Raw genomic sequence first — 27832 nt, forward strand, 5'->3', positions numbered from 1 at the left:
AGGAAGACGTCGTCCTCGCTGACAGAATGAGTGATTCTGCTGAGGTATTATTTTTAATTGAATCACAGTTTCTGAATCTGAAACAGAATCTCCACAAGAGTTCAAATGTAGTTTCATTAAAATCCCAGCTAAAAAATTGTTTTTCTATCTCTGAACAGTTTTTCAAATGTTTCTTCTTGGTTCTGTGAACGTTAAGGGAACATTCCATTTGATCATTCTTCAAAGATTATTGGAACGTTACTTTTTTGAATGAACGTTCTGAAACTAGTAACATTCTAAGAACGTTCTCATTTTGTGCTCATTTTGTTCTGTTTAACAGGAGGAAGACGAATCTGTGGATGAAACTCTCCTGTATGAAGACGCTGTCTCAAAATAATTCTACAGACATTCTTGAAGAGTTTAATTTCATGGAGTTTAATCCGTTAAGCCTGAGCGTTCGCTTTCCCACAGACACAAGCATATCTTCACTTATTTGTCACGTATTATTCTGTTCAGACAAAGGTTTATTCAAAGCGAGACAATAGACAAGCACTCATGGGTCGACATGACTGACCAATCAGAAGCGAAGACCAGCCAACAATGTGTCTACTGTCAGATTCAAACGAGTCTGTGTGTGTTTGTGGAGGGAAGATCACAAATAAATCAAAAATTAACATATTTTGATAAACCCGACAATGTTCATTTTAATAACACATTAAAAAACAGATGATTTGTATGTACTGGATCACTTTTATTTGTGTGTGTGATTGTTATTGTGAGTAGCAGTGAACGTTACGTCATCATTGTGTTTTAATATCCTAATCAACTGTTTATTATTAAACATTAAACTAACGTAATGATTAGTGATATAACTTTAACCTTATTGGATTTTCACTCTGTGCAGCAGCGTCGAGAAGTTCGAATCATTTAGGCGAGTCGGTTCTTTTGAACAGTTTGTTTTCGTTAATGAACCGCACATTGCGTTCATCTGAATCATCAAAAAGAGCCGGTTCTAAAGAACGATTCATTCGCGAACCTGACACCAGTGTCTGAGGAAGCAGCTGCACCGGTGGTGTGTGTCCGTGTTGTGTTTTCAACTGTCGCGCTCGCGCGCGTGTGTGTGTGTGTGTTAGTGAGTGTGTGTGTTTCACCGATGGAGTCGAACAGTGTGGCGTACGGAGCCTCTCTCGCAGGAGCGGGATTCGATCTCATCAAATTCATCAAACAGCCTCAAACTATCACACGATTCCTCAGCTGGGTGAGTGACATGTGTCACCTTCAACTCATTCAGATCAATAATCTGGCTATGTAAATCATTGAGTAATTCGGGAGTTTGCGGCACTTTTTAACTGCTTAATGATGTTTAACTTGTTCTAATTTTTATTGCTTTAATAGTAGCTATAAAAGTAGGACAGTGCTACTTAGTCCTGGAATAGTGTGCTGGCCCTATAAGAGCTGCTTTTGAAGTCGTTTCACTATCGAAAAACTATGCACATGTCGAAATGAATTGAATCAACATTGAATGTAAATCCCAGTTAACAAAAATGTTTCCCATTGAGTTATGAAAATGTTACATTTGAATCTTCTCTAAATACTTCCAGTTTTTTTTATGTTTTAAAAACTTTTTGAGAACGAAACATTTCATTGTATCATTCTTCAGACATTATGGGAATGTTACATTTGAATGTTCTCTGAACGTTCTAAAACAAGTAACATTTAAAAAACGACATTAAAACATTAACACTTTTTTTTTGAAGCCCCAAAAAGTGCATCCATCCATCATAAAAGTAATCCATACGACTCCAGGGGTTAATAAAGGCCTTCTGAAGTGAAAAAAAAAAATCATATTTTAACTATAAACTATAAACCCTGGCTTATTTTATGGTGGATGGATGCACTTTTTTGGGGGCTTCAAAAATCTCATGCACCATTATAAAGCTGGGAAGCTGTTTAATATAACTTCGATTGTGTTTGGCTGAAAGAAGGAAGTCATATAGCCTACATCCAGGATGGCTTAAAGTTTATTTAATTATGGGATAATTCTCATTTTTGGGTGAATTAACCCTTTAACTGCCTTAATTGTGGCGTTCAGGAACATGATCCAGTCTCCAGCGAAGGGACTTTCCATAGACGCTGTGAAATGAGAGCGAAGAGTCAGAAAGAGCTGATTCATATCTCGTCCTATGTGTGTGTGTGTGTGTGTGTGTGTGTGCATCAGATGACCTTGTCAACAATGTCTAGATTTACTCAGTGTAATTTGTTTACTAGCGTCACACATTTGCACACCAGCAGTGTGTTTGAGTTGTACTCTCTGTAATCGCATGAATATTCAGGTTAGTTGTGTTGGTGTGTATCGTGTGATAGTACACCAGTAACACCAGTACAGAATGTCCCCCGTCCCAGCACTGACATGTAAACACAGCAGATGGCAGGTAACACGAGAACCGAGTGACGTTTGTGTTTCTGCACTGCAGGGATTATAAAGTTTGGTGTGTGTGGTTTTCATGAGCCTGATCTCTTGTGTGACACATTTGCAACTTCAGTTTTCTCTCAATGTTTCCATCGGAGGCGGAAAATCACTTATTACAACTACTCTCATTACAGTACTTGAGCACATTTTCATTTTTTTTCAGTATAATGAAACTGTGGTGCTTTTACTTGAATTTAATCAAGGAAACTATTGAAATTCAGTACATTTATTGTTCACCAAAAGTACAAAGAAGACATTGGCTGTGAAGTCCTGCCCTTCAGGCATTAACAGACAGGTCTGACTCGTTTCAAATACCAATCAAAACTTCCAGTTCAGTTTGTGGGTGGGGTGATAATGGGTTAAAGCAAGCTTAATAATATTGTGTTAATCCTCCGGATTCGATATATTACAGTTGTCAACACTTGAAGTGGATTATAAAAGTTCATCAATGTTGTCCTAAGACAAGAACGGGTGTTGTTAAAAATTTTGATGAAAAGGTTTTAATCCACTTAAAATGTTAACTACTGTTATATTTTAATAATATAATGGGTTATCATTGATTTTGGGGAGGTTTGAACAACAACATACAAACAAACAACGACAGTAATAATCTCAGGTACTGATTATGTGCTTTATTTAATGTTAAAAGTGTCTATTCTGAGTTTGAATAGCTGTACTGAAAGTGACAAATCACCTCAAACCTTGAAATTGAAAAGGTTCTATTGACAAAGATTGTTTCAGTCACTTAGTATGTATTTGTAATAATGTTAAAATTGTGTAATATTTATGAACTTGATAATGTACTTATATATTTGGTTGCGAGTGCAGTGCACTTGCAGAGAGACTCCGCCCACACGCTCTTCTGATTGGCTGTGATTTTTGATTGATTTGGTTGCGAGTGCAGTGTGCTTGCAGAGAGACTCCACCCACACACTCTTCTGATTGGCTGTGATTTTTGATTGATTTGGTTGCGAGTGCAGTGCACTTGAAGAGACTCCGCCCACACACTCTTCTGGTTGGCTGTGATTTTTGATTGATTTGGTTGCGAGTGCAGTGCGCTTGCAGAGAGACTCCGCCCACACGCTCTTCTGATTGGCTGTGATTTTTAATTGATTTGGTTGCGAGTGCAGTGCGCTTGCAGAGAGACTCCGCCCACACGCTCTTCTGATTGGCTGTGAGCTTTGATTGATTTGGTTGCGAGTGCAGTGCGCTTGCAGAGAGACTCCGCCCACACGCTCTTCTGATTGGCTGTGATTTTTAATTGATTTGGTTGCGAGTGCAGTGCGCTTGCAGAGAGACTCCGCCCACACGCTCTTCTGATTGGCTGTGAGCTTTGATTGATTTGGTTGCGAGTGCAGTGCGCTTGCAGAGAGACTCCTCCAACACGCTCTTCTGATTGGCTGTGAGTTTTGATTGATTTGGTTGCGACTGCAGTGTGCTTGCAGAGAGACTCCGCCCACACGCTCTTCTGATTGGCTGTGAGTTTCGATTGATTTGGTTGCGAGTGCAGTGCACTTGAAGAGACTCCGCCCACACGCTCTTCTGATTGGCTGTGATTTTGATTGATTTGGTTGCGAGTGCAGTGCGCTTGCAGAGAGACTCCGCCCACACACTCTTCTGATTGGCTGTGATTTTTGATTGATTTGGTTGCGAGTGCAGTGCACTTGCAGAGAGACTCCACCCACACACTCTTCTGATTGGCTGTGATTTTTGATTGATTTGGTTGCGAGTGCAGTGCACTTGAAGAGACTCCGCCAACACGCTCTTCTGATTGGCTGTGATTTTTGATTGATTTGGTTGCGAGTGCAGTGCACTTGAAGAGACTCCACCCACACACTCTTCTGATTGGCTGTGATTTTTGATTGATTTGGTTGCGAGTGCAGTGCGCTTGCAGAGAGACTCCGCCCACACACTCTTCTGATTGGCTGTGATTTTTGATTGATTTGGTTGCGAGTGCAGTGCGCTTGCAGAGAGACTCCACCAACACACTCTTCTGATTGGCTGTGATTTTTGATTGATTTGGTTGCGAGTGCAGTGTGCTTGCAGAGAGACTCCACCCACACACTCTTCTGATTGGCTGTGATTTTTGATTGATTTGGTTGCGAGTGCAGTGCCCTTGAAGAGACTCCGCCCACACACTCTTCTGATTGGCTGTGATTTTTGATTGATTTGGTTGCGAGTGCAGTGCCCTTGAAGAGACTCCGCCCACACACTCTTCTGGTTGGCTGTGATTTTTGATTGATTTGGTTGCGAGTGCAGTGCACTTGCAGAGAGCCTCCACCCACACACTCTTCTGATTGGCTGTGATTTTTGATTGATTTGGTTGCGAGTGCAGTGCGCTTGCAGAGAGACTCCACCCACACACTCCTCTGATTGGCTGTGATTTTTGATTGATTTGGTTGCGAGTGCAGTGTGCTTGCAGAGACTCCGCCCACACACTCTTCTGGTTGGCTGTGATTTTTGATTGATTTGGTTGCGAGTGCAGTGCACTTGCAGAGAGCCTCCACCCACACACTCTTCTGATTGGCTGTGATTTTTGATTGATTTGGTTGCGAGTGCAGTGCACTTGCAGAGAGCCTCCACCCACACACTCTTCTGATTGGCTGTGATTTTTGATTGATTTGGTTGCGAGTGCAGTGCGCTTGCAGAGAGACTCCACCCACACACTCCTCTGATTGGCTGTGATTTTTGATTGATTTGGTTGCGAGTGCAGTGTGCTTGCAGAGACTCCGCCCACACACTCTTCTGGTTGGCTGTGATTTTTGATTGATTTGGTTGCGAGTGCAGTGCCCTTGAAGAGACTCCACCCACACACTCTTCTGGTTGGCTGTGATTTTGATTGATTTGGTTGCGAGTGCAGTGCGCTTGCAGAGAGACTCCACCCACACGCTCTTCTGATTGGCTGTGATTTTGATTGATTTGGTTGCGAGTGCAGTGTGCTTGCAGAGACTCCGCCCACACACTCTTCTGGTTGGCTGTGATTTTTGATTGATTTGGTTGCGAGTGCAGTGCGCTTGCAGAGAGACTCCACCCACACACTCCTCTGATTGGCTGTGATTTTTGATTGATTTGGTTGCGAGTGCAGTGTGCTTGCAGAGACTCCGCCCACACACTCTTCTGGTTGGCTGTGATTTTTGATTGATTTGGTTGCGAGTGCAGTGCACTTGCAGAGAGCCTCCACCCACACACTCTTCTGATTGGCTGTGATTTTTGATTGATTTGGTTGCGAGTGCAGTGCACTTGCAGAGAGCCTCCACCCACACACTCTTCTGATTGGCTGTGATTTTTGATTGATTTGGTTGCGAGTGCAGTGCGCTTGCAGAGAGACTCCACCCACACACTCCTCTGATTGGCTGTGATTTTTGATTGATTTGGTTGCGAGTGCAGTGTGCTTGCAGAGACTCCGCCCACACACTCTTCTGGTTGGCTGTGATTTTTGATTGATTTGGTTGCGAGTGCAGTGCCCTTGAAGAGACTCCACCCACACACTCTTCTGGTTGGCTGTGATTTTGATTGATTTGGTTGCGAGTGCAGTGCGCTTGCAGAGAGACTCCACCCACACACTCCTCTGATTGGCTGTGATTTTTGATTGATTTGGTTGCGAGTGCAGTGTGCTTGCAGAGACTCCGCCCACACACTCTTCTGGTTGGCTGTGATTTTTGATTGATTTGGTTGCGAGTGCAGTGCACTTGCAGAGAGACTCCACCCACACGCTCTTCTGATTGGCTGTGATTTTGATTGATTTGGTTGCGAGTGCAGTGCGCTTGCAGAGAGACTCCACCCACACGCTCTTCTGATTGGCTGTGATTTTGATTGATTTGGTTGCGAGTGCAGTGCACTTGAAGAGACTCTGCCCACACGCTCTTCTGATTGGCTGTGATTTTGATTGATTTGGTTGCGAGTGCAGTGCGCTTGCAGAGAGACTCCGCCCACACGCTCTTTTGATTGGCTGTGAATTTGATTGATTTGGTTGCGAGTGCAGTGCGCTTGCAGAGAGACTCCACCCACACGCTCTTCTGATTGGCTGTGATTTTGATTGATTTGGTTGCGAGTGCAGTGCGCTTGCAGAGAGACTCTGCCCACACGCTCTTCTGATTGGCTGTGATTTTGATTGATTTGGTTGCGAGTGCAGTGCGCTTGCAGAGAGACTCCACCCACACGCTCTTCTGATTGGCTGTGATTTTGATTGATTTGGTTGCGAGTGCAGTGCGCTTGCAGAGAGACTCCGCCCACACGCTCTTTTGATTGGCTGTGATTTTGATTGATTTGGTTGCGAGTGCAGTGCGCTTGCAGAGAGACTCGACCCACACGCTCTTCTGATTGGCTGTGATTTTGATTGATTTGGTTGCGAGTGCAGTGCACTTGCAGAGAGACTCCACCCACACGCTCTTCTGATTGGCTGTGAATTTTGATTGATTTTTTCAGGGACAAATTGCTTGTCTCTGGAATCTTATCTCAACATGTCTGTTTAGGACACAGTGTTACATTAAAAAGACAGATATAACATTTGTACAACTTAATGGGAAAAGTTATTTTTGTTAGTTTTGCTTTTATTTCTGCATTGTGGTTTGATCTTTGATGCTGGTCTCACTTCCCTTCATGTCAGGTGTTTTCCATTGTGGTGTTTGCCTCCATAACCGCTGAAGGTTACGTGAACGGCCCGAATCAACCCGACGTGAAGTGTGTCTTCAACGGGAACGACGGAGTGTGTCGTTACGGCGTGGGAATCGGCGTCATCGCATTCCTGGCGTGTGTAGCCTTCCTATTGGCTGATGCTCTCCTGCCTTCGATGAGCAGCGCTCAGGAGCGCAAGTACGTCGTGCTGGCAGATCTGGGCTTCTCAGGTGAGCGACTCTGGCTTTCACTTCCACTTCTAAAAATTCTCCACTAGTGTCTCTTCCCTTCACCTCTGTACTGATAAACGTTGTCAAAATGATTCCAGTTCACATGGCTACTCGCAAGCGATAGGTGTGTAGTCTAATACAGAGTTATTTAGGCCTGTTCACATACTGTATATATTCAAACGCTCATATCTAGGCCTATAGAGCTAAACACGTAATGCGCATGTGCGCCGTCAGCGTTTTCACAGATTTGCTTTTTGAAGTTTAAAAAATGTTAACGCTTGCACCAGAACCGGTTTCAGGGTTTGTGTTCTCGAGCTCCAAACACTGTTGTGTGCAAATAAACAGCCAGAACACATTCAAAGTTTCTGTTTTCTGTTAGAACGGTGTGTGTTAGCAGCCCATAAGTTAATAATTAATGATCTTTGCAACTGAAGTGAATCAAAGCCTAAACAATCTCTGTTACTGTAATCTCCTATTATCACTGTAAAGCTGCTTTGAAACAATCCATACTGTTAAAAGTGCTGATTAAATGTAAGTGACGTGACTCCATGTCTCAGCAGCATTTAGTTTTATGATCTGTACTATATTGATTTTTTTTATTTGCAAACAATACAAGAAATTATATAAACAATCATGTACTTGACATATAACCAAACCACTAAATCAAAAACGTACACAAAACAAAACAGTTAATAAAATAAATTGTAACAATATAAATAATAAGTGAATACATGAATAAACCAAATAGTATGAAGTAAAAAAACAAAAACAACAACAAAGTAAAAACAAAGTTGGGAATTTAACTGGAATATCAAAAACATCTGTTTTTCCATGTGTTGAAGAGAACAAAATCTGCACTTTATTGGAAAACTGGTGCAAAAATATGACTACTTTTGAAAAACTTGAAAAACCTTTTCCCTCCATCATGAACGAGTGTGTGTCGAGCGTCAGACGACAGTAACCGCTGTCATGTTCTCCAGCGTTCGGGAACACACTCGTGTGTGTGTGTGTGAGACGCTTCTGGAGGAATTAAACACAATCATTTTGATGGTTCAGTTTCAGAAACACCAAACCAGCATTAGAGACGCTGCGACGGCATTGGTCCGCTGGTTAAAGTCAACTTTATTGTCATTTTTTAGCACATTGCATGGCAATTGTTAAAAACGAAACACAGTCCCTTCAGGGGTTAACGGTAACACATTCATGAAGACTAAGAAAATGCAACAGTAATGTAAACAATAGATATACAAAAAGATGAACAATAAATTATACAAATAAATAAAGGAATATATATATATTAAGTGTAGCAGCATTGAGGTATGAGGAAAAAAAAAATTCACATCAAATCACGGCTGACGCTGACAGTCACATGACCTTTGTAGGATTTATTCAGTTTCCATCGTAGTTTATGTGCATGTCTTCTTATTAGATAAACTAATAATCATGCATTTTTTATGCACATTTCTAGAATTTATGCACATATTGCAATTTTTCCCCCCCCAAAATTTGCATAAAATAGGTGTATGGAAACAGCTAGTGAAGAACTCAAAGGTTTAGTTTGTAGGATCGACTGTGATTGTGTTTTTATCAGTCAGCCTGAAACAGTCACATGTACATGTTTATTCAGATCTGTTCATCTGTTCCGTTTGTGGAAACTGTGGTGCTGGGTTTCGGAGTATTTCTCTGTTATTGTAGAATCATCAGGTTTAGATGAACTGCCTGTAAACGTCCTGTAAAAGTGAAACGCTTGTGGTCGTTTTCTACATCGGCGTCTTCCTGTGTGAGTGCGGAGGATGTCAGACGTTTATGCCAGGGTTTATCTATTATCTATTCATCTAAGGTTTATTTATTACATTTATCTAAGCAAACCATAAAACACTTTTTTATTAGAACAAGTTCTCATTTACACACACACACACACACACACACACACACACACACACACACACACACACTCTCACTCACTCACTCACTCACACACACACACACGCACAAAACATCAAGTTACTTGAATATCTTGGTGATAAAATAAAAACATTTGTTTAAGTTGTGTGTGTGTGTAATGTGTTACCCTTCACACTGTACCGTTTAAAAGTTTAAGAATTGTTAAAAAAAAAAAAGAAATTAGCACTTTTATTCATCAAAGATGCATTAAATTAATCAAAAGTGACAATAAAGACATTTATAATGTTACAAAAGATTCTATTTCGGATAAATGCTGTTCATTTAAACTTTCTATTCATCAAAGAATCCTGGAAAATAAAATGTGTTACTGTTTTCAACACTGATAATAATCATAAATGTTTCTTGAGCATCAAATCATCATATTATAGTGATTTCTGAAGGATCATGTGACACTGAAGACTGGAGTAATGATGCTGATATTTATTTATTTATTTATTTTTCGTCTGTGAAACAATAACATGAGGCTGAACAAATGACAGAATGTTGAGTGATGAAAATAAAGCCATATAAATATTGGTTTCTTGAAATAAATTAAACGTAAACTGAAATATAATAAAAAGTAAAAAAGGCAACATTTCACATTTTTATTTAGTCTAACTTGATGTATAAAAGGGGCATATCATGAAAATCTGACGTTCTCCGTGTGTCAGTGCTGTAATCCGGTGCTTCTACCGACACAGAAACCGTGAAAACTGAAACCCAGAAACTTTGTTCTGGTGAGTCTTTCTCTGAGAGGATGTTATAAAATAAACCGATCAGATTTCTCTCCTTCTGACGTATGAAGTGGATCTTATTATAATATTACCGGCCCTTAATCTGCACGTTTATAATATTACCGGCTCTTAATCTGCACGTTTATAATATTACCGGCTCTTAATCTGCACGTTTATAATATTACCGGCTCTTAATCTGCACGTTTATAATATTACCGGCCCTTAATCTGCACGTTTATAATATTACCGGCTCTTAATCTGCACGTTTATAATATTACCGGCCCTTAATCTGCACGTTATAATATTACCGGCCCTTAATCTGCACGTTTATAATATTACCGGCCCTTAATCTGCACGTTTATAATATTACCGGCCCTTAATCTGCACGTTTATAATATTACCGGCCCTTAATCTGTACGTTTATAATATTACCGGCCCTTAATCTGTACGTTTATAATATTACCGGCCCTTAATCTGCACGTTTATAATATTACCGGCTCTTAATCTGCACGTTTATAATATTACCGGCTCTTAATCTGCACGTTTATAATATTACCGGCTCTTAATCTGGACGTTTATAATATTACCGGCTCTTAATCTGCACGTTTATAATATTACCGGTCCTTAATCTGCACGTTTATAATATTACCGGCTCTTAATCTGTACGTTTATAATATTACCGGCCCTTAATCTGTACGTTTATAATATTACCGGCCCTTAATCTGTACGTTTATAATATTACCGGCCCTTAATCTGTACGTTTATAATATTACCGGCTCTTAATCTGCACGTTTATAATATTACCGGCTCTTAATCTGTACGTTTATAATATTACCGGCTCTTAATCTGCACGTTTATAATATTACCGTCTCTTATTCTGCACGTTTATAATATTACCGGCTCTTAATCTGTACGTTTATAATATTACCGGCTCTTAATCTGCACGTTTATAATATTACCGTCTCTTATTCTGCACGTTTATAATATTACCGGCTCTTAATCTGTACGTTTATAATATTACCGGCCCTTAATCTGCACGTTTATAATATTACCGGCCCTTAATCTGCACGTTATAATATTACCGGCCCTTAATCTGCACGTTTATAATATTACCGGCCCTTAATCTGCACGTTTATAATATTACCGGCCCTTAATCTGCACGTTTATAATATTACCGGCCCTTAATCTGTACGTTTATAATATTACCGGCCCTTAATCTGTACGTTTATAATATTACCGGCCCTTAATCTGCACGTTTATAATATTACCGGCTCTTAATCTGCACGTTTATAATATTACCGGCTCTTAATCTGCACGTTTATAATATTACCGGCTCTTAATCTGGACGTTTATAATATTACCGGCTCTTAATCTGCACGTTTATAATATTACCGGTCCTTAATCTGCACGTTTATAATATTACCGGCTCTTAATCTGTACGTTTATAATATTACCGGCCCTTAATCTGTACGTTTATAATATTACCGGCCCTTAATCTGTACGTTTATAATATTACCGGCTCTTAATCTGCACGTTTATAATATTACCGGCTCTTAATCTGTACGTTTATAATATTACCGGCTCTTAATCTGCACGTTTATAATATTACCGTCTCTTATTCTGCACGTTTATAATATTACCGGCTCTTAATCTGTACGTTTATAATATTACCGGCCCTTAATCTGCACGTTTATAATATTACCGGCCCTTAATCTGTACGTTTATAATATTACCGGCCCTTAATCTGCACGTTTATAATATTACCGGCTCTTAATCTGCACGTTTATAATATTACCGGCCCTTAATCTGCACGTTTATAATATTACCGACCCTTAATCTGTACGTTTATAATATTACCGGCCCTTAATCTGTACGTTTATAATATTACCGGCCCTTAATCTGCACGTTTATAATATTACCGGCCCTTAATCTGCACGTTTATGATATTACCGGCTCTTAATCTGCACGTTTATAATATTACCGGCCCTTAATCTGCACGTTTATGATATTACCGGCCCTTAATCTGCACGTTTATGATATTACCGGCTCTTAATCTGCACGTTTATGATATTACCGGCTCTTAATCTGCACGTTTATAATATTACCGGCCCTTAATCTGCACGTTTATAATATTACCGACCCTTAATCTGTACGTTTATAATATTACCGGCCCTTAATCTGTACGTTTATAATATTACCGGCCCTTAATCTGCACGTTTATAATATTACCGGCCCTTAATCTGCACGTTTATGATATTACCGGCTCTTAATCTGCACGTTTATAATATTACCGGCCCTTAATCTGCACGTTTATGATATTACCGGCCCTTAATCTGCACGTTTATGATATTACCGGCTCTTAATCTGCACGTTTATGATATTACCGGCTCTTAATCTGCACGTTTATAATATTACCGGCCCTTAATCTGCACGTTTATAATATTACCGGCCCTTAATCTGCACGTTTATAATATTACCGGCTCTTAATCTGCACGTTTATAATATTACCGGCTCTTAATCTGTACGTTTATAATATTACCGGCTCTTAATCTGCACGTTTATAATATTACCGGCTCTTAATCTGCACGTTTATAATATTACCGGCTCTTAATCTGCACGTTTATAATATTACCGGCTCTTAATCGGCACGTTTATAATATTACCGGCCCTTAATCTGCACGTTTATAATATTACCGGCTCTTAATCTGCACGTTTATAATATTACCGGCTCTTAATCTGCACGTTTATAATATTACCGGCTCTTAATCTGCACGTTTACACACACCAGCCGACATTCGGTTTCTCGAGTGACAACAGTGAACAGTTCTAACGCACCGGCAGAAGATCCAGCAAAGCCTGAAACTGTTCTGTCGTTGAGCACAGACCCACAAATGTCTCCACTAACATTCAGAAACTCTTCCGTCTCTCCGTACGGCTGCACTCGCTACTGGATATTCTGGGATTCTGGATGAGTGAGATTGGCCTGTTTTGTTATTGCTGGAGTTTCTGAAGCTCGTGTAAAGACTCCGCCCTCTTCTGAACGAAGGCGGAGCTGCAGCTCATTTGCATTTAAAGGGACACACACAAAAAAGGCGCATTTTTGCTCACACCCAAAAAGGGACAAATTTGACTAGCTATAAAAAATGATACCGATATTTTGAGCTGAAATTTTAGACGTATTATGGGGATTCCATGTATTACATCTTGTGAAAAGGGGCATAATATGTCACATTTAAAGCTGTATAGACAGTGATTGTGAGTGAAACATCACTTCCTCTGATCAGGTATCTGGACGTTCCTGTGGTTTGTGTGTTTCTGTCTCACGGCCGATCAGTGGATGAAGACCCTCAACACCGCCGGCATCCCTACAGACGGGGTCCACGCCGTCATCGCCTTCTCCTTCTTCTCCCTCGCGTCCTGGGTGAGTGTGTGTGTGTGTGTGTGTGTGTGAGATGCAGCCGTCTGAATGAACTGAGGATGTATGAGGTAGAGGATGACACGGGAGTGGATTTTCACTCCTGTCCCGTCCCACTCCCATAGAAAGAAATCTTGTCCCGTCCCACTCCCAGACCAAAGTTTAAAAAATAATCCCATCCCATCCCGCTCCTGGTAAATTGACTCCCAATCCCATCCCGCTCCTGTTTAAACTGACTCCCGCTCCTGTACCGCTCCCATATACGGCAATTTTCGCTTGATGAACGAAGCGATGCTTGCCTGATTCTTTCCCGAATTTGCCTTGCAAGTGTGCTTCTTCAGACCGCTCGTCCCTGAATCACTTGCGTACTTGACTAAGACTAAGCATGTCTTACAAGCAGCGTACATTGTGCTATCACTGTCACATTCTACTCTCATAAACTTAATTAATATTTCAGACTTTCCGACCAGTTCTGTGAACTTAATAGACATGTCATTACTTCTGACTTTGCGCTGTAAATCATTTTTTGCCACATCGACTTCTCCGCGGCTGTTAGCTCCCTCCATCACTGCTCTTTGAATTTCGGCGGTAAGCCGTGACAAAAAGCACTGATGGCTTCTGGGACGGCTGGGTCGTGTAGTTATTTTTTAATTGCGTTACATTGTAGGCGTATTAGAAGGAAACTACAAAATGATGCATTTACTTTTTTCTTTTTTTGTCGTCTTTGCTATTGGTTGATTCCCGCTCCCGTCTGCTCCCGTTAACCATTTATCCTGTACCGTCCAAATCCCGTGATTGATAGCAAAGATGACTCCCATCCTGCAGGAATCCCACGGGAATCCCGTGACCCGTGGGATTCCCGAAAAAATGTCAGCCTCTAGTATGAGGAAATCATGTCATGAGAAGCCTTGACTACTGGTGCTCTTCACTTGTCAGTCAAAAATAACCGAATTTTTTATTTCAATGAAATGAATGTACTATATTTGATTTTAATAATGTTTTTAATTAATATTTTGTATTTTTAGGGGATTTTTTGGTACAACATTATACGCTGTATTTATAATCCTTTTATTCACGTTATTCACGTTGAGCATAGACCTGAAAAATTTAATTCCCATCTTGAAAGTAAATTGTTAGTGTTTTAGAGCGACAGACTGAAGTTTGATCTCTTTTTAAAGACGAAACTTGGCAGATTATTGCTGAAGTGGAAAAAGTTAAAAAATGTGAACTTAAAAAAGGAACAGAATTTTATGTTTATTGTTATGAAAAATGCACACAAATACTATTTTCAATTTTTATATGAAATCTATATTTCTAAAAACACGTTTTACTCTAAAACTGCAAGAAAATCAAAGCGATAAATTAAACAAGTTGTGTTCCAAATTTGAGCTTGATATAATAAAAAATGTGTGCGGCTGCAGTTCCAAAAGCTTCCACTAGAGGAACTTCCTCTCATTCGTTTCCAATGCGTCATTTCTGAGCGCAAGTGGCACAAGTGTGAATATTGTTTCAGGACCATTAAACCTGTTCCAATCATGTCCATGATTTTTTTGTGTGTTCACATAGCAAGTGCCAAAACCTTTACCAAGTTTCGTACGAAATACAAATAAACGAAATATTTGTACGTTTTTTTTTTTTTTACTTCATCGGAATGGTAAGAAACTTGGTAAAGGTTTTGGCACTTGCTATGTGAACACACAAAAAATCTTGGACATGAATAATAAATAAAAAATAAATAAAATATTCAAAAAAAAAACAAAAAACATTTATATGAGGTTAAACAATGAGGTTTTTTTGTGCCCAAACAAAAAACAACATGAATTATAGTCAACCAAAAAAAAAATTTGACGAGAGGATTCTTAACTAAAAATGTGCATTTATGCTTTTTTTTAATGCTTTTTTTTTTTAAACGTTCATGAAACCCCACTTGTTGATTGACAGTCGAATCTCTCGTCCTCTCAGGGAGCGTTGACTTACTTCGCTCTGGTGAGGTTTCGTCAGGGCGTTGGAGACGTGGGCCGGAGTTACGCTGATCCGCCCACTGACATCACTTCCCCTTATGCTCCGGCTACTGACATCCCTTCAACTTATGTTCCGTCCACTTACCCCTCCTTCCAGAACACCGGGCCAGACGTGTACCAGCAGCCGCCATTCAACCCGAACCCCGACCCGTCCGACCAGAACCGGTACCAGCCGCCCGTCTACTGACGAGCCCCGCCCACTGACAAACCCCGCCCACCAACAAGCCACGCCCACATGCCAATGAAACACGACACCCGGGTCACGTGACGCCGCAGATGTGGGAGGAGCCTCGGCTGGCGGCCAATAGGAGTCTGACTGTGCTTTTACAATGAGGCCATAAATGTGTAAATAGTGTTTTCTTCTGTAGACGAGTTGAGCTTTGCACTGATGAGCTGGAATAAAGTGAAGCCGATCTGTCGCTCACACTCCTGGAATCACAGCAGTGTTTTTGTGTTTTGTTAATGAGTGGTAATGTGGCGGAACAAAAAGAGCTCTTTATCAGTCCGTGAAGAGCCGTTACATCAGAAACATGTGATTCACTGGAGACGAACTGAAGCGGTTGCTAAAGGCTTTTGTTTGCTTCCAGATCTGATTCAGTGTGAGAAACTGATTCTCTGGTTTTGTTTGTGTCTAGATCCACAGAAACACACTGATGCTGGTTTTATCTGTTCGGACTGGTGTTTTTCTGCTGCTCTGGTTTTCCTGTAGAAGATCGTTTCTGCCACGGAATAAAAAAATATCACATTTCTAGGAATTATGAGTTATAAAATCCAAGATATACTCTAGCGTTCAAAAGTTTGGGGTCAGTAAGAGTCTCTTCTGCTCACCGAGGCGGCATTAATTTGATCAAAAATACAGTAAAAAGTCAAATATTATAAAAATCTGATGTTTTCTATGTGAATATATAGTAAAGTGTAATTTATTCCTGTGATCAAAGCTGAATTTTCAGCATCATTACTCCAGTCTTCAGTGTCACATGATCCTTCAGAAATCACTATAATATGATGATTTGATGCTCAAGAAACATTTGATTATCAATATTAATATTGTGGAAACAGTGATGCATTAAGATTATTTGATGACTGGAAAGTTCAAAAGAACAGCATTTTTTTCAAAAATAATCTTTTGTAACAATATAAATATAAAAATTTATTTACTGTCACTTTTGATAATTTAATGCATTCTAGATGAATAAAAGTATCAATTTATTTAAAAAAAAAAGATTTGTAACTTTAGTGTAAACTCAGTTCAGAGAAAATAAAAATTAGTGCAGAATTGAGTTTTCTAATTAGTTTTATATACGATGGCAGAAACAAGCTTCTATATATACAGTAACATTAATACATCAGTATTGTTTTTGAATATTTTCAATTTTGTTTAGATTTGTTAGTGTGGTCTGTATGCAATTCACATGTTTTCACTGCTTAAAGGTTTTGGCATTTACATTTTGTATATTTTCAGGTATACGGTGTTTTCTCTGAATAACCAGATTATAGTTATTTCTATTGCACCTAAAAACAAACAAAAACACCGGTGTTTATTTCTAAATTAAAACAAACAAGTCTTTGATGAGAAACTTCATTTTTATTTACACGCATCTGTTGAATTAAAACTAACTTCTCATGTAACAAATTCCTAGTGAGCAGAAAATGTTTAATAAAAAATAAAATAAATTCATCATAATAGAACATCACTTCCATGGCAGTGTTTCAGGATGTCAGCTGGTCTTGTTAAACAAATTTATATAATTTAAAGTTCATTTATATTAAAACACGTTCAAAGGATCCGAAGACACAAACACAATATTTTGCTGGATACTAAACAAGGAAATAAAGTGATCATTTACAGGAATAAACACATTAAGTGCTATAGTAAGAGTTATGTTCAGATGTGAAGGGAAGAGAAGAGTTTGCGTGATGCGCTTTGATCCTGAGGTTTTCCTGACGTCACATGATGTGGAGGAGTCTCGTCTCGCACCGGCTCTCGGTTCTCTTTACTCTTCATCAGATCTCCATAACACACACGACACACAGCGTGATATTTATCAGAGCCGCCGATCACCTCCACCTGAGGAACACAAGCATAAGGCTGGAACTATATATAGTGCAAAACAAAACTGCAAAAATATGTATCGTGGACAGTCAAAATTAAACATTTCTGTGTGAGAAAAAATGTCAAGTTTTCAGAGTTATATATATATATATATATATATATATATATATATATATATAGTCCGGACACTAAAACTCTGAAAACCTGAAATTTTTCATATATATATATATATAATATATATATATATATATATATACACACACACATACATATTTATATTGTATATTATAAATGTAATTAATATTAAAATAACAGCAATAAAAACAAAAAAAGGTAAAATAAATAATTTAATTTATATTAGCTAAAATACCCACATTTGTTTATTTTACGTTTATTTTTTTAATTTTACTATGTATATAAATGCATTTAATATTTAAATACATTTATAATATTTAATATATTTGATCATTTTATTTGTTTTACAGTACTTTATCTTTTTCGCTATACTATGCATTTTCATGTGTATTTTATTATTACATATATATAGTTTATAATGTATAATGCAATGTGGGGATATTTGTTGGTCCTGATAATGCCAACTGTCTGATGTTACCAGACATCAATAATAATAATAAATAAATAAACTTCATGCTTAATCAAAACATTTTTAAAGTAATTATCAAGGTCACATAACTTAATTTTTTCAATTAAGCATGAAGTTTATTTACTTATTTAATTTAAGGCAGCAGGTTTACAATTTCTTTTTTAAAAGTTATGTAAATAAACTTCATGCTTTATCAAAAAAAAAAAAGTAATGTGGAAGCAAGCATGAACTTCAAAAACATTTTTTAGTAAACCCGTTGCCTTAATTTTTTAAGTAAATAAACTTCATGCTTAATAAAAAAAAAAAAGTAATGTGGAATTGTCAAGTTCACATTCATTTTTTCAATTAAGCATGAAGTTTATATACTTAAAAAAATTGCCTTAAAATGATTAAGTGAGCAGTTTTTACAGCACAGGATGAGAATGTGACACTGACCGCTTCTGCTGTGAAAGTGTGTGTGTGTGTGTGTGTGTGTGTTCTTCACCTCTTTCTCAGAGCCCAGTCTCTTGGTGTAAGCGGCTTCTTTAAAGCACTGCATGCACACGGCGTTCAGCTTCACCACACTCTCCGCTACAGGAACCAGATTCAGGATATTACCGAAGGGCTGCGCAGACACAAGGGTCAAAGGTCATCAGCAGCGCTCAGAATAAAATGTGTGTCAAATGATCAAATTTATATATTAATAACATAACTTGTATTAAAAAAATACACGTGAAAATATATAGCATAGCGAAATATATAGTATTGTAAAACAAATAAAATGATAAATTATAAATGTAATTAAATATTAAATGCATTTATATACATAGCTAAAATACACGCATATTTATATTACATTTTACTAGCATAAATTAGATTTATACTCATTTCATTTTACTATTTTATTTGTTTTTATTGCTGTTATTTTACTGTCTATAAGTGCATTTAATATTAATTACATTTATAATATTTTATATATACATTATCAATTTATTTGTTTTTATTTAACGATATATATATATATGGAAGGGTTGAAGAGCATAAACAGCTGTGCTCTACCAGGCAAACGGTGTACGAGGTTTCTTATAAGCTGTAAGCGTTAATAAGTTCATACATCAGGAAATGGTTGGGAGTTCTGCCTCAGCAGAGTGGGACTTTATAGTAAAGGAGTATTGCAGCTGCCAGTCTCTGCTTTAACCGAGGAGTTTAAGTGTGCCAAGGTCAGACTGGAAATGACTTTAGCAGAGTCACGTGACAAATGTGTAAGGGAGGCAGCCCCTGTGGTAAAAACTGGTAGAAAGTGGTCAGCAAAGAAATCTGTAGTAGAGGCAAAGGCTGACCTTCAAATTGGGGATATCGTGGGACAGGTACAGCATGGAAGAGGGGGTTTTGGGCTCAGTTTAGCTCCTCCTAAATGGCACAAGGCAGGCCCAGCTCAAAGGAGGAAGCTGGTAGTCAACGAGGTGCGAAAGCAGGAGGAGAGGATGAGATGTATAAAGGCCATTTCCCAGGCCAAGCAGGGAGAGTGGATGAGATGGGAGAGTGTGGAACAACGCAAAATGGGCTGGCAAGACCTTTGGTCAATGGAAGAGAGTAGGATCAGTTTCCTTATCAGGTCACCATATGATGTTCTCCCATCACCGCAGAACCTAAACCTCTGGGTAGGAGAGGATCCCTCTTGTCCTCTGTGTTCATCACCTGCCACATTAAGGCACATTTTGACAGGATGTAAGGTGGCTCTTAGCCAAGGTCGGTTTACTTGGCGGCATGACCACAGGGATTAAAGTGGAAAAAAATCTTCTAACTGAACTTTTTTCAGGCCAAGGTATATTCCTTTAACTTTATTTACATAGTCGAGACCAATAGCGTTTTAAGGGGAGATGTTTTAAACAGCTTTAATATTGCCTGTTTGCGTATTTTAAAAGCCATTTTAATCTATGAAAAAGAATTACTTAGCTTGACAAATAATTAACCATCTACATAACTTTTCAGTGCATGTTTTTATTTATTTTATAAGACCAAACATGCTATATTAATATATAGTTTGTTCCATGGCAAATCGTTTTGGCTGAGGGCAAAGTGAAGTTTCATAACTTTATATATTTAGGCTATTTAACTTTAGTCAGCTCTCTAATAGGCTACAATGTTAATGTTTGACTGAATTGTTTGCTTTATTGCTCCATGTATAGCTTCTTATAGCCTACCTATTACTTATACTTTTATACTGGATATTATTGATCATTAAAACTGACATTTAACAAAAAGAGACAGGGTTGTGTAATGTTATATATTCTAAAATGTATAAAATATTTATATATATTTTACTATGCATTCTCTTCACTGTATGTGTACATGTATAATAAAATAAAACGATACAACCCTATCTCTGTTTGTTAAATGTCAGTTTTAATGATCAATAATGTTTCATATTTTTAAAATGAAAACAAAAAGCAGCAGGGTTGTGTTTTATATTTTGTGTTGTTATAAATATATGCAGTGAAGATAATCAATGTGCGTTGCCAGAACTACATTTGTGTGGGCAATGTGTTTATGATAAAATGTTCATTTATAATGAAAAGAGGTGTTTTATATGCATTTCGTTTTATTGTTGATGAAAAGAGGCAGAGTTGTATTTTATACCATATTTCGTTTTATTGTTGCCTAAAATATACATAAAGAGATAACCGGAGTAGCAGAGCGAGCTGAGTGACGCGATCAAGAACACCGCGGTTCCGTTTGCAGAATAACCGGACTCGCGTCCTCGGGAGTTAGTTCATCTGAGTCGAACTTGGCAAGTCTGAACTACCAAGGACGCAAGTCCGAAGTTTGCGTAGGTTACTTGGTATTGAGAAACGGCCAATATTGACCCGCGTTCTGTTTTCTAGAATGCGCCAAGTTGAGTGTGAAACAAGACCAACGCTGCGGGCGGCTCCGGGAACAAACACACTCGAATTCGGACCGCAATAAACCAGCTGTAGTCTGACATGAACTTCTCCAAAAGTGAACACGGAGCAGTTTGTCCGTGCGCGGGATTTGAAAACCCGGAGTGGACCAAAAGCGAAGCGATTACAAAATGCTTAAAGTGGAGAGAGGAACGTGCATTCGCTCCAATCCAGGCTTTATCACATCCTCCTCAGCAGGGTGAATACACCTCGTCTTTCCTTAATTTAAGACCTATGCAAACTAAAATTAAGACATTTATCACACTATTTGAGAAACGAAAGCCTATTTACGGCCTTAAAATTATGAAACGTGAATTTAAGGCATGGACAGACGGAAATCCGTCCTAGACTCGGTGCAATGGACGGAAATCCGTCCTAGACTCGGTGCAATGGACGGAAATCCGTCCTAGACTCGCTGCAATGGACGGAAATCCGTCCTAGACTCGCTGCAATGGACGGAAATCCGTCCTAGACCCGGTGCAATCGGCGGAAATCCGTCCTAGACCCGGTGCAATCGGCGGAAATCCGTCCTAGACCCGGTGCAATCGGCGGAAATCCGTCCTAGACTCGGTGCAATCGGCGGAAATCCGTCCTAGACTCGGTGCAATCGGCGGAAATCCGCCCTAGACTCGGTGCAATCGGCGGAAATCCGCCCTAGACTCGGTGCAATCGGCGGAAATCCGTCCTAGACTCGGTGCAATCGACGGAAATCCGTCCTAGACTCGGTGCAATCGGCGGAAATCCGCCCTAGACTCGGTGCAATCGGCGGAAATCCGTCCTAGACTCGGTGCAATCGACGGAAATCCGTCCTAGACTCGGTGCAATCGGCGGAAATCCGCCCTAGACTCGGTGCAATCGGCGGAAATCCGCCCTAGACTCGGTGCAATCGGCGGAAATCCGTCCTAGACTCGGTGCAATCGGCGGAAATCCGTCCTAGACTCGGTGCAATCGGCGGAAATCCGTCCTAGACTCGGTGCAATCGGCGGAAATCCGTCCTAGACTCGGTGCAATCGGCGGAAATCCGCCCTAGACTCGGTGCAATCGGCGGAAATCCGTCCTAGACTCGGTGCAATCGGCGGAAATCCGTCCTAGACTCGGTGCAATCGGCGGAAATCCGTCCTAGACTCGGTGCAATCGGCGGAAATCCGCCCTAGACTCGGTGCAATCGGCGGAAATCCGCCCTAGACTCGGTGCAATCGGCGGAAATCCGCCCTAGACTCGGTGCAATCGGCGGAAATCCGTCCTAGACTCGGTGCAATCGGCGGAAATCCGTCCTAGACTCTGTGCAATCGGCGGAAATCCGCCCTAGACTCGGTGCAATCGGCGGAAATCCGTCCTAGAATCTGTGCAATCGGCGGAAATCCGTCCTAGACTCTGTGCAATCGGCGGAAATCCGCCCTAGACTCTGTGCAATCGGCGGAAATCCGTCCTAGACTCGGTGCAATCGACGGAAATCCGTCCTAGACTCGGTGCAATCGGCGGAAATCCGTCCTAGACTCGGTGCAATCGGCGGAAATCCGTCCTAGACTCGGTGCAATCGGCGGAAATCCGTCCTAGACTCGGTGCAATCGGCGGAAATCCGTCCTAGACTCGGTGCAATCGGCGGAAATCCGTCCTAGACTCGGTGCAATCGGCGGAAATCCGTCCTAGACTCGGTGCAATCGGCGGAAATCCGTCCTAGACTCGGTGCAATCGGCGGAAATCCGTCGTAGACTCGGTGCAATCGGCGGAAATCCGTCCTAGACTCGGTGCAATCGACGGAAATCCGTCCTAGACTCGGTGCAATCGACGGAAATCCGTCCTAGACTCGTGCAATCGACGGAAATCCGTCCTAATCGGCGGAAATCCGTCCTAATCGGCGGAAATCCGTCCTAGACTCGGTGCAATCGGCGGAAATCCGTCCTAGACTCGGCGCAATCGACGGAAATCCGTCCTAGACTCGGTGCAATCAATGGAAATCTGTCGTAGCGACGGAGAACTTTAACCCCTGTGACCAAGTATTGCGATGTTTGGCTTTAGCATTGGAAGACAAGCGTAGTATGACCAATAAGCTGCCGCCTGTTCTAGCAAAACATTACACACAGAAGACAATATTCCTCCGCCCAGGCGAGCAACCACCAAGAAAAGGTGCTAACACCAATTCTCGCCCAGGACAACTGGAAGCTGCTAGGGACTGGAAGATGCTGGCTGATCTTGATCAACGGCTTATTTTTCCACCTGAGATTGCCACCACTAACCTACGACCAGATATTGTTTTGTGGTCTGGATCAGCACGCATTGTTCAACTGATAGAGTTAACAGTGCCATGGGAGGATGCGGTAGATGATGCATATGAGAGGAAGAAACTGCGGTATGCTCATCTGGCCACTGAAGCAGAACAGTGAGGATGGAGAGTCCAGGTTTATCCACTGGAAGTGGGTTGTCGAGGTTTTGTGGCACACTCTACAACCCGGTTCCTCAGAGACGTCGGATTCAGTGGTCAAGAGTTGCGTCGCACGGTAAAGAACTTATCTGAAGCAGCAGAGCGGAGCAGCAACTGGCTGTGATTGAGACGGAAAGATTCTAGATGGCTGAGTACAGGCCGCCATGCTACGGTTTCTTGAAAACTTGAGTCTGTTGGTTTATTTGTATAGGTTGTATAGTATTTACAGTCATTACGTTCCTGTGTATATTTCGTGAATGACGGGTGGTTGGGCAGATATTGTGTTTTGCAGTAGGTGGTATGCCATACGGAACCGTTGCCACTGAAACTGCATATTAACGCACCAGTGGGGCTCGACAGCCTTAGTCAAACGGGTTGGCGCGTATGGTTGGGTTGCGGAGAGATTGTGGTTAGGTCTCAGCAGCAAGAGGGAAGTAGAGGTCAGTAAGCTGGGCTGAGTTGAGTGGGGGACGGAGGGGGGTGACTCTGGGACGCCAGAGTCACTGTCGAGCCCTCTTGAGGTGTCGTGGGCTAGTCGACGAAACACTGAGGACGGAAGGTGCCCACTTGAAGACCCTAGAGATGTCCCCTACTCCGCTCAATCCAGACGGTTGTCATGGGGGAACCGCACTGTGGTTGCAGCCGTTGTGTGTGCTGACGCGTGTTAACACCAGACAGAAGGAGATTTACATCACCATATGGAAAGAAGCGTAAATGGATGGAGAAGCATAGGTTACTGTAAAGCTACGTCTTAGTTGGTGATTATCTTGGCGAAAGCCGAGTACAAATCAGCATGAAGTATTAACATCTACTCTCGTGTAATGGAAATCATTTTTATATCTTTAATTAAAGATTAATAAGGTTAAAGTTTTTTAATCTTTAAACCACCTAATTAGTTTACTTTCTTTATCATTCGTGGATTTGCTTGATCACGTGACATTTCGCGTCAGCATGGCGTCGGTCTCCCGCGCGCGAAACAGGAGAGTAATAATACATTAGATAATTACGTCCCTAAATGAGTTTGTCTCATATTTATATCATATTATGTTGTTATCATACAATATCACATCAGCAAGAGGGCCGTTTTCCCGTGAACAATAGCAAATGTGATATTTATTTTATATAACAGATCAATCATGAACAATAAATGAACATTGTGAGTTACATAAAACAATATTGTCAATATTGTTTGTTTTCCCTGTATTTCGCCGACGAGAATTTCAAGATGAAACCGTCGCAGTCTCAGTGCAACAGACGGCCATGATTATTTTGAGTGAAATCTGCATTTTGAACGAATTATTTTAACGATTCAATGAACAGTTTTTCCTGAATGAATCAGCCGTTTGAACAATCGGTCGAATGAATGACTCACTGAGACAGTGACTTGCCGCCAGTGCGGGTTTAGTTTCACATTTAAATTACCCTTAATTTAAATGTTACAATTAGAAATCAGTTCATATTTAAATATTGAATAAAAAAACAACTCATAGCTTTATTTATGCATTTGTAAATGGAGTGTAAATATGTCAATGCCAGTTCTGATGCTGCTTCTGTGTCACCTCTGCACTGCAAAGATGGATTTTGATTGAATGGTAACAGTGGTATTGTGTTATTATTCTAATCGTTTAATTTGAATGTTAGAATTTGACATAAGAGGTGATGCATACCTCTAAGTTAAAAAAAAAAAAAAAAAAAAAAAAAAAAAGTCAAAATATAGGTGAAAATGCCCCTGGAAATCAATTTAAGGTTGCACATATTGACCGTTAATAAAAACATTAAATTTCTGTCACTGCTGGGAACTGACCACTGCATAGAGTATGAAAAATATGAATATCTTCGTGAGTCAGCTGTCAACAACAGGCCTAAACCAGCCATGGTACCAGCACACACACACCTTTCTCTGGAAGGTTCCATCAAGCGCTGCTACTATGATGATTTTGCCCAGGTTGGCCATTTCTTCACAGAACTCAACTGTGTCTGGAAACTGCAAAACCCAAAGATCTGAATTATTGAAGAACATAAAGCATAACATGAGACTGAGAACATAATAATGATTGACACGTACAAACTGTCCCTCGTCGATGCCGATCACACACGCCTGGAGAGCCAGAGACCGAACATCACTCAGAAGACTAGCAGGAACAGCCTCCATCATGCTCCTGTACACACACACCAGTTACACACACACACCAGTCACACACACACACCAGTCACACACACATGAGTTACACACACATGAGTTACACACACACACCAGTCACACACACATGAGTTACACACACACACCAGTCACACACACATGAGTTACACACACCAGTTACACACACACACCAGTCACACACACACACCAGTCACACACACACACCAGTCACACACACACACCAGTCACACACACACACCAGTCACACACACACACCAGTTACACACACGTTACACACACACACCAGTCACACACACATGAGTTACACACACACACCAGATACACACACACCAGATACACACACACCAGATACACACACACCAGATACACACACACACATCCCAGTTACACACACACACATTCCAGTTACACACACACACACACACCCCAGTTACACACACACACATCCCAGTTACACAAACACACACACACATTCCAGTTACACACACACACACACACATCCCAGTTACACAAACACACACACACATTCCAGTTACACACACACACACACACATCCCAGTTACACAAACACACACACACATTCCAGTTACACACACACACACACACACCCCAGTTACACACACACACATCCCAGTTACACAAACACACACACACACACACATCCCAGTTACACAAACACACACACACATCCGTTACACACACACACACACACACATCCGTTACACACACACACCAGTTACACACACACACACACCAGTTACACACACACACACACCAGTTACACACACACACACACCAGTTACACACACACACACACCAGTTACACACACACACACACCAGTTACACACACACACACACACCAGTTACACACACACACCAGTTACACACACACACCAGTTACACACACACACACACACACACCAGTTACACACACACACACCAGTTACACACACACACACCAGTTACACACACACACACACCAGTTACACACACACACACACATCAGTTACACACACACACACACATCCGTTACACACACACACACACATCCGTTACACACACACACACACACACACATCCGTTACACACACATCAGTTACACACACATCAGTTACACACACATCAGTTACACACACATCAGTTACACACACATCAGTTACACACACATCAGTTACACACACATCAGTTACACACACACACACACACACTGCTTCTTACATGTCATGTGTGGCCATCCCCGTCTGAGAATAGCGAGTGTCTTTGGCGTATTTGATGAGCAAACAGGAATACTGAGCGACCTGGAACCTCCTCACACGCCTCATCAGCTCCGTGCTGGACACACACACACACACACATTAATACTTCACTCACAAAACGCCTTACATCAGGAGTTTCACTGGTTTGAACAAGACTTTATATGCATCAGAAGAAAGTGACACTAGAGTCTCAGATATAAAGAGTGCATTACAGCGCGTGTGTTTACGCTTATATTTAACAATTATCCCCAAACAATGACTTGCTTTTATTATAAACAGAGCTTGTGACGTCAGGAACAGCTAAGCTTAGAAAACTAGGATATCATTTACATAAACAGCACTGGGAGTCTCTGACAACATGAAGGTCAGTGTGAAAACACACACACACACACACACACACACACACTTTTTTTCGCGCTATAATCGTGTTGGCTTTGTTACATTGTAACTGGTCGCGCGCCTGCATCTGCGTTTGCCGCCATTCCGCTGAACCAAAACGCAGTTTACCAGAGTTTTACAGTCATAATTCATATCATTTAATGCATGTAGTGAGGATTTATTCGCTCACCTTTTTCCTGAGAACATCGGTCCGAAAATTACCTGAGAAAATGACAAAGAAATAATGACGTCTTTAATATTTACATTTACAAAATCTTCAAATCCACAACAAAAACGTGTAAAAAAGTTAAACGGTCACGCACCTGGATCTGTCCTGTTGTCTTCCGCGGGGAATTGGGTAAAATCTTCGCTACATTCAAACAATCCATGTTTTTTGTTCTGTTTTTATGGTTATCTCGACATACAGTGTGACTTACAACAGGATTTGAACCTCCCGCCACCGCCAGTTTGTCATTTTATAGTTCCTGCAGCGTCACGTTCTTCAGGACCAATCATGATCGAGGGGGCGTGTATCCGTGAACAGATCTACAAATCAAAATGAGCGCTGATGAGCTCCGGTGATTTGATTGGTCGCCGCCTCTCTAGCGTGTTTCTCAATAATCGACGTC

At 40.6% G+C, this 27832-nt stretch overlaps 3 protein-coding genes across 4 annotated transcripts in view; 2 read left to right on the forward strand and 1 right to left on the reverse strand.

Moving 5' to 3' along the window:
• The window catches only part of LOC143751384 (Fc receptor-like protein 5), a 9233-nt gene extending 8518 nt beyond the window's left edge, over nucleotides 1–715 (forward strand). For both annotated transcript variants that reach the window (XM_077243957.1, XM_077243956.1), the window contains 2 exons: nucleotides 1–44; nucleotides 320–715. The exon at nucleotides 1–44 is cut by the window's left edge and continues 25 nt beyond it. In XM_077243957.1, coding sequence (XP_077100072.1) covers nucleotides 1–44; nucleotides 320–376 — 101 coding nt within the window. In that variant the 3' untranslated portion in view covers nucleotides 377–715. The remainder of the gene's footprint in view (nucleotides 45–319) is intronic.
• A 156-nt stretch (nucleotides 716–871) lies between these two features.
• Nucleotides 872–17101, forward strand: LOC143751391 (synaptogyrin-3-like). The gene is made up of 4 exons (XM_077243974.1): nucleotides 872–1237; nucleotides 7056–7293; nucleotides 13256–13392; nucleotides 15349–17101. Exons 1-4 carry the CDS (start codon nucleotides 1133–1135, stop codon nucleotides 15592–15594), a joined length of 726 nt encoding a protein of 241 aa, XP_077100089.1. The 5' UTR covers nucleotides 872–1132; the 3' UTR covers nucleotides 15595–17101.
• LOC143751393 (thymidine kinase, cytosolic-like) lies at nucleotides 16973–27714 on the reverse strand. The gene is made up of 7 exons (XM_077243975.1): nucleotides 27527–27714; nucleotides 27394–27425; nucleotides 26788–26901; nucleotides 25473–25566; nucleotides 25302–25391; nucleotides 18549–18668; nucleotides 16973–17475 (listed from the first exon to the last, which is right to left on the reverse strand). The coding sequence occupies exons 1-7, from the start codon at nucleotides 27590–27592 to the stop codon at nucleotides 17293–17295; spliced, it is 699 nt and encodes a 232-aa protein (XP_077100090.1). The 5' UTR covers nucleotides 27593–27714; the 3' UTR covers nucleotides 16973–17292.
• Nucleotides 27715–27832: the final 118 nt, after the last annotated feature.

This window comes from Siphateles boraxobius, unplaced genomic scaffold (genome assembly GCF_051911475.1).
Source record: "Siphateles boraxobius isolate OS27281-9 unplaced genomic scaffold, OSU_SipBor_1 254, whole genome shotgun sequence".
Lineage (NCBI taxonomy): Eukaryota > Metazoa > Chordata > Actinopteri > Cypriniformes > Leuciscidae > Siphateles > Siphateles boraxobius.

Bases quoted from the DNA above. Each gene is read 5' to 3' on its own strand.
- LOC143751391 (XM_077243974.1), top strand. From the start codon at position 1,133: ATGGAGTCGAACAGTGTGGCGTACGGAGCCTCTCTCGCAGGAGCGGGA. The intron at 1,238-7,055 runs GTGAGTGACATG...CCTTCATGTCAG, and splicing joins TCACACGATTCCTCAGCTGG to GTGTTTTCCATTGTGGTGTT. The intron at 7,294-13,255 runs GTGAGCGACTCT...TCCTCTGATCAG, and splicing joins GGCAGATCTGGGCTTCTCAG to GTATCTGGACGTTCCTGTGG.
- LOC143751393 (XM_077243975.1), bottom strand. From the start codon at position 27,592: ATGGATTGTTTGAATGTAGCGAAGATTTTACCCAATTCCCCGCGGAAG. The intron at 25,392-25,472 runs GTACGTGTCAAT...TGGGTTTTGCAG, and splicing joins GCATCGACGAGGGACAGTTT to TTTCCAGACACAGTTGAGTT. The intron at 17,476-18,548 runs GTGAAGAACACA...TGTGTTCCTCAG, and splicing joins GACTGGGCTCTGAGAAAGAG to GTGGAGGTGATCGGCGGCTC.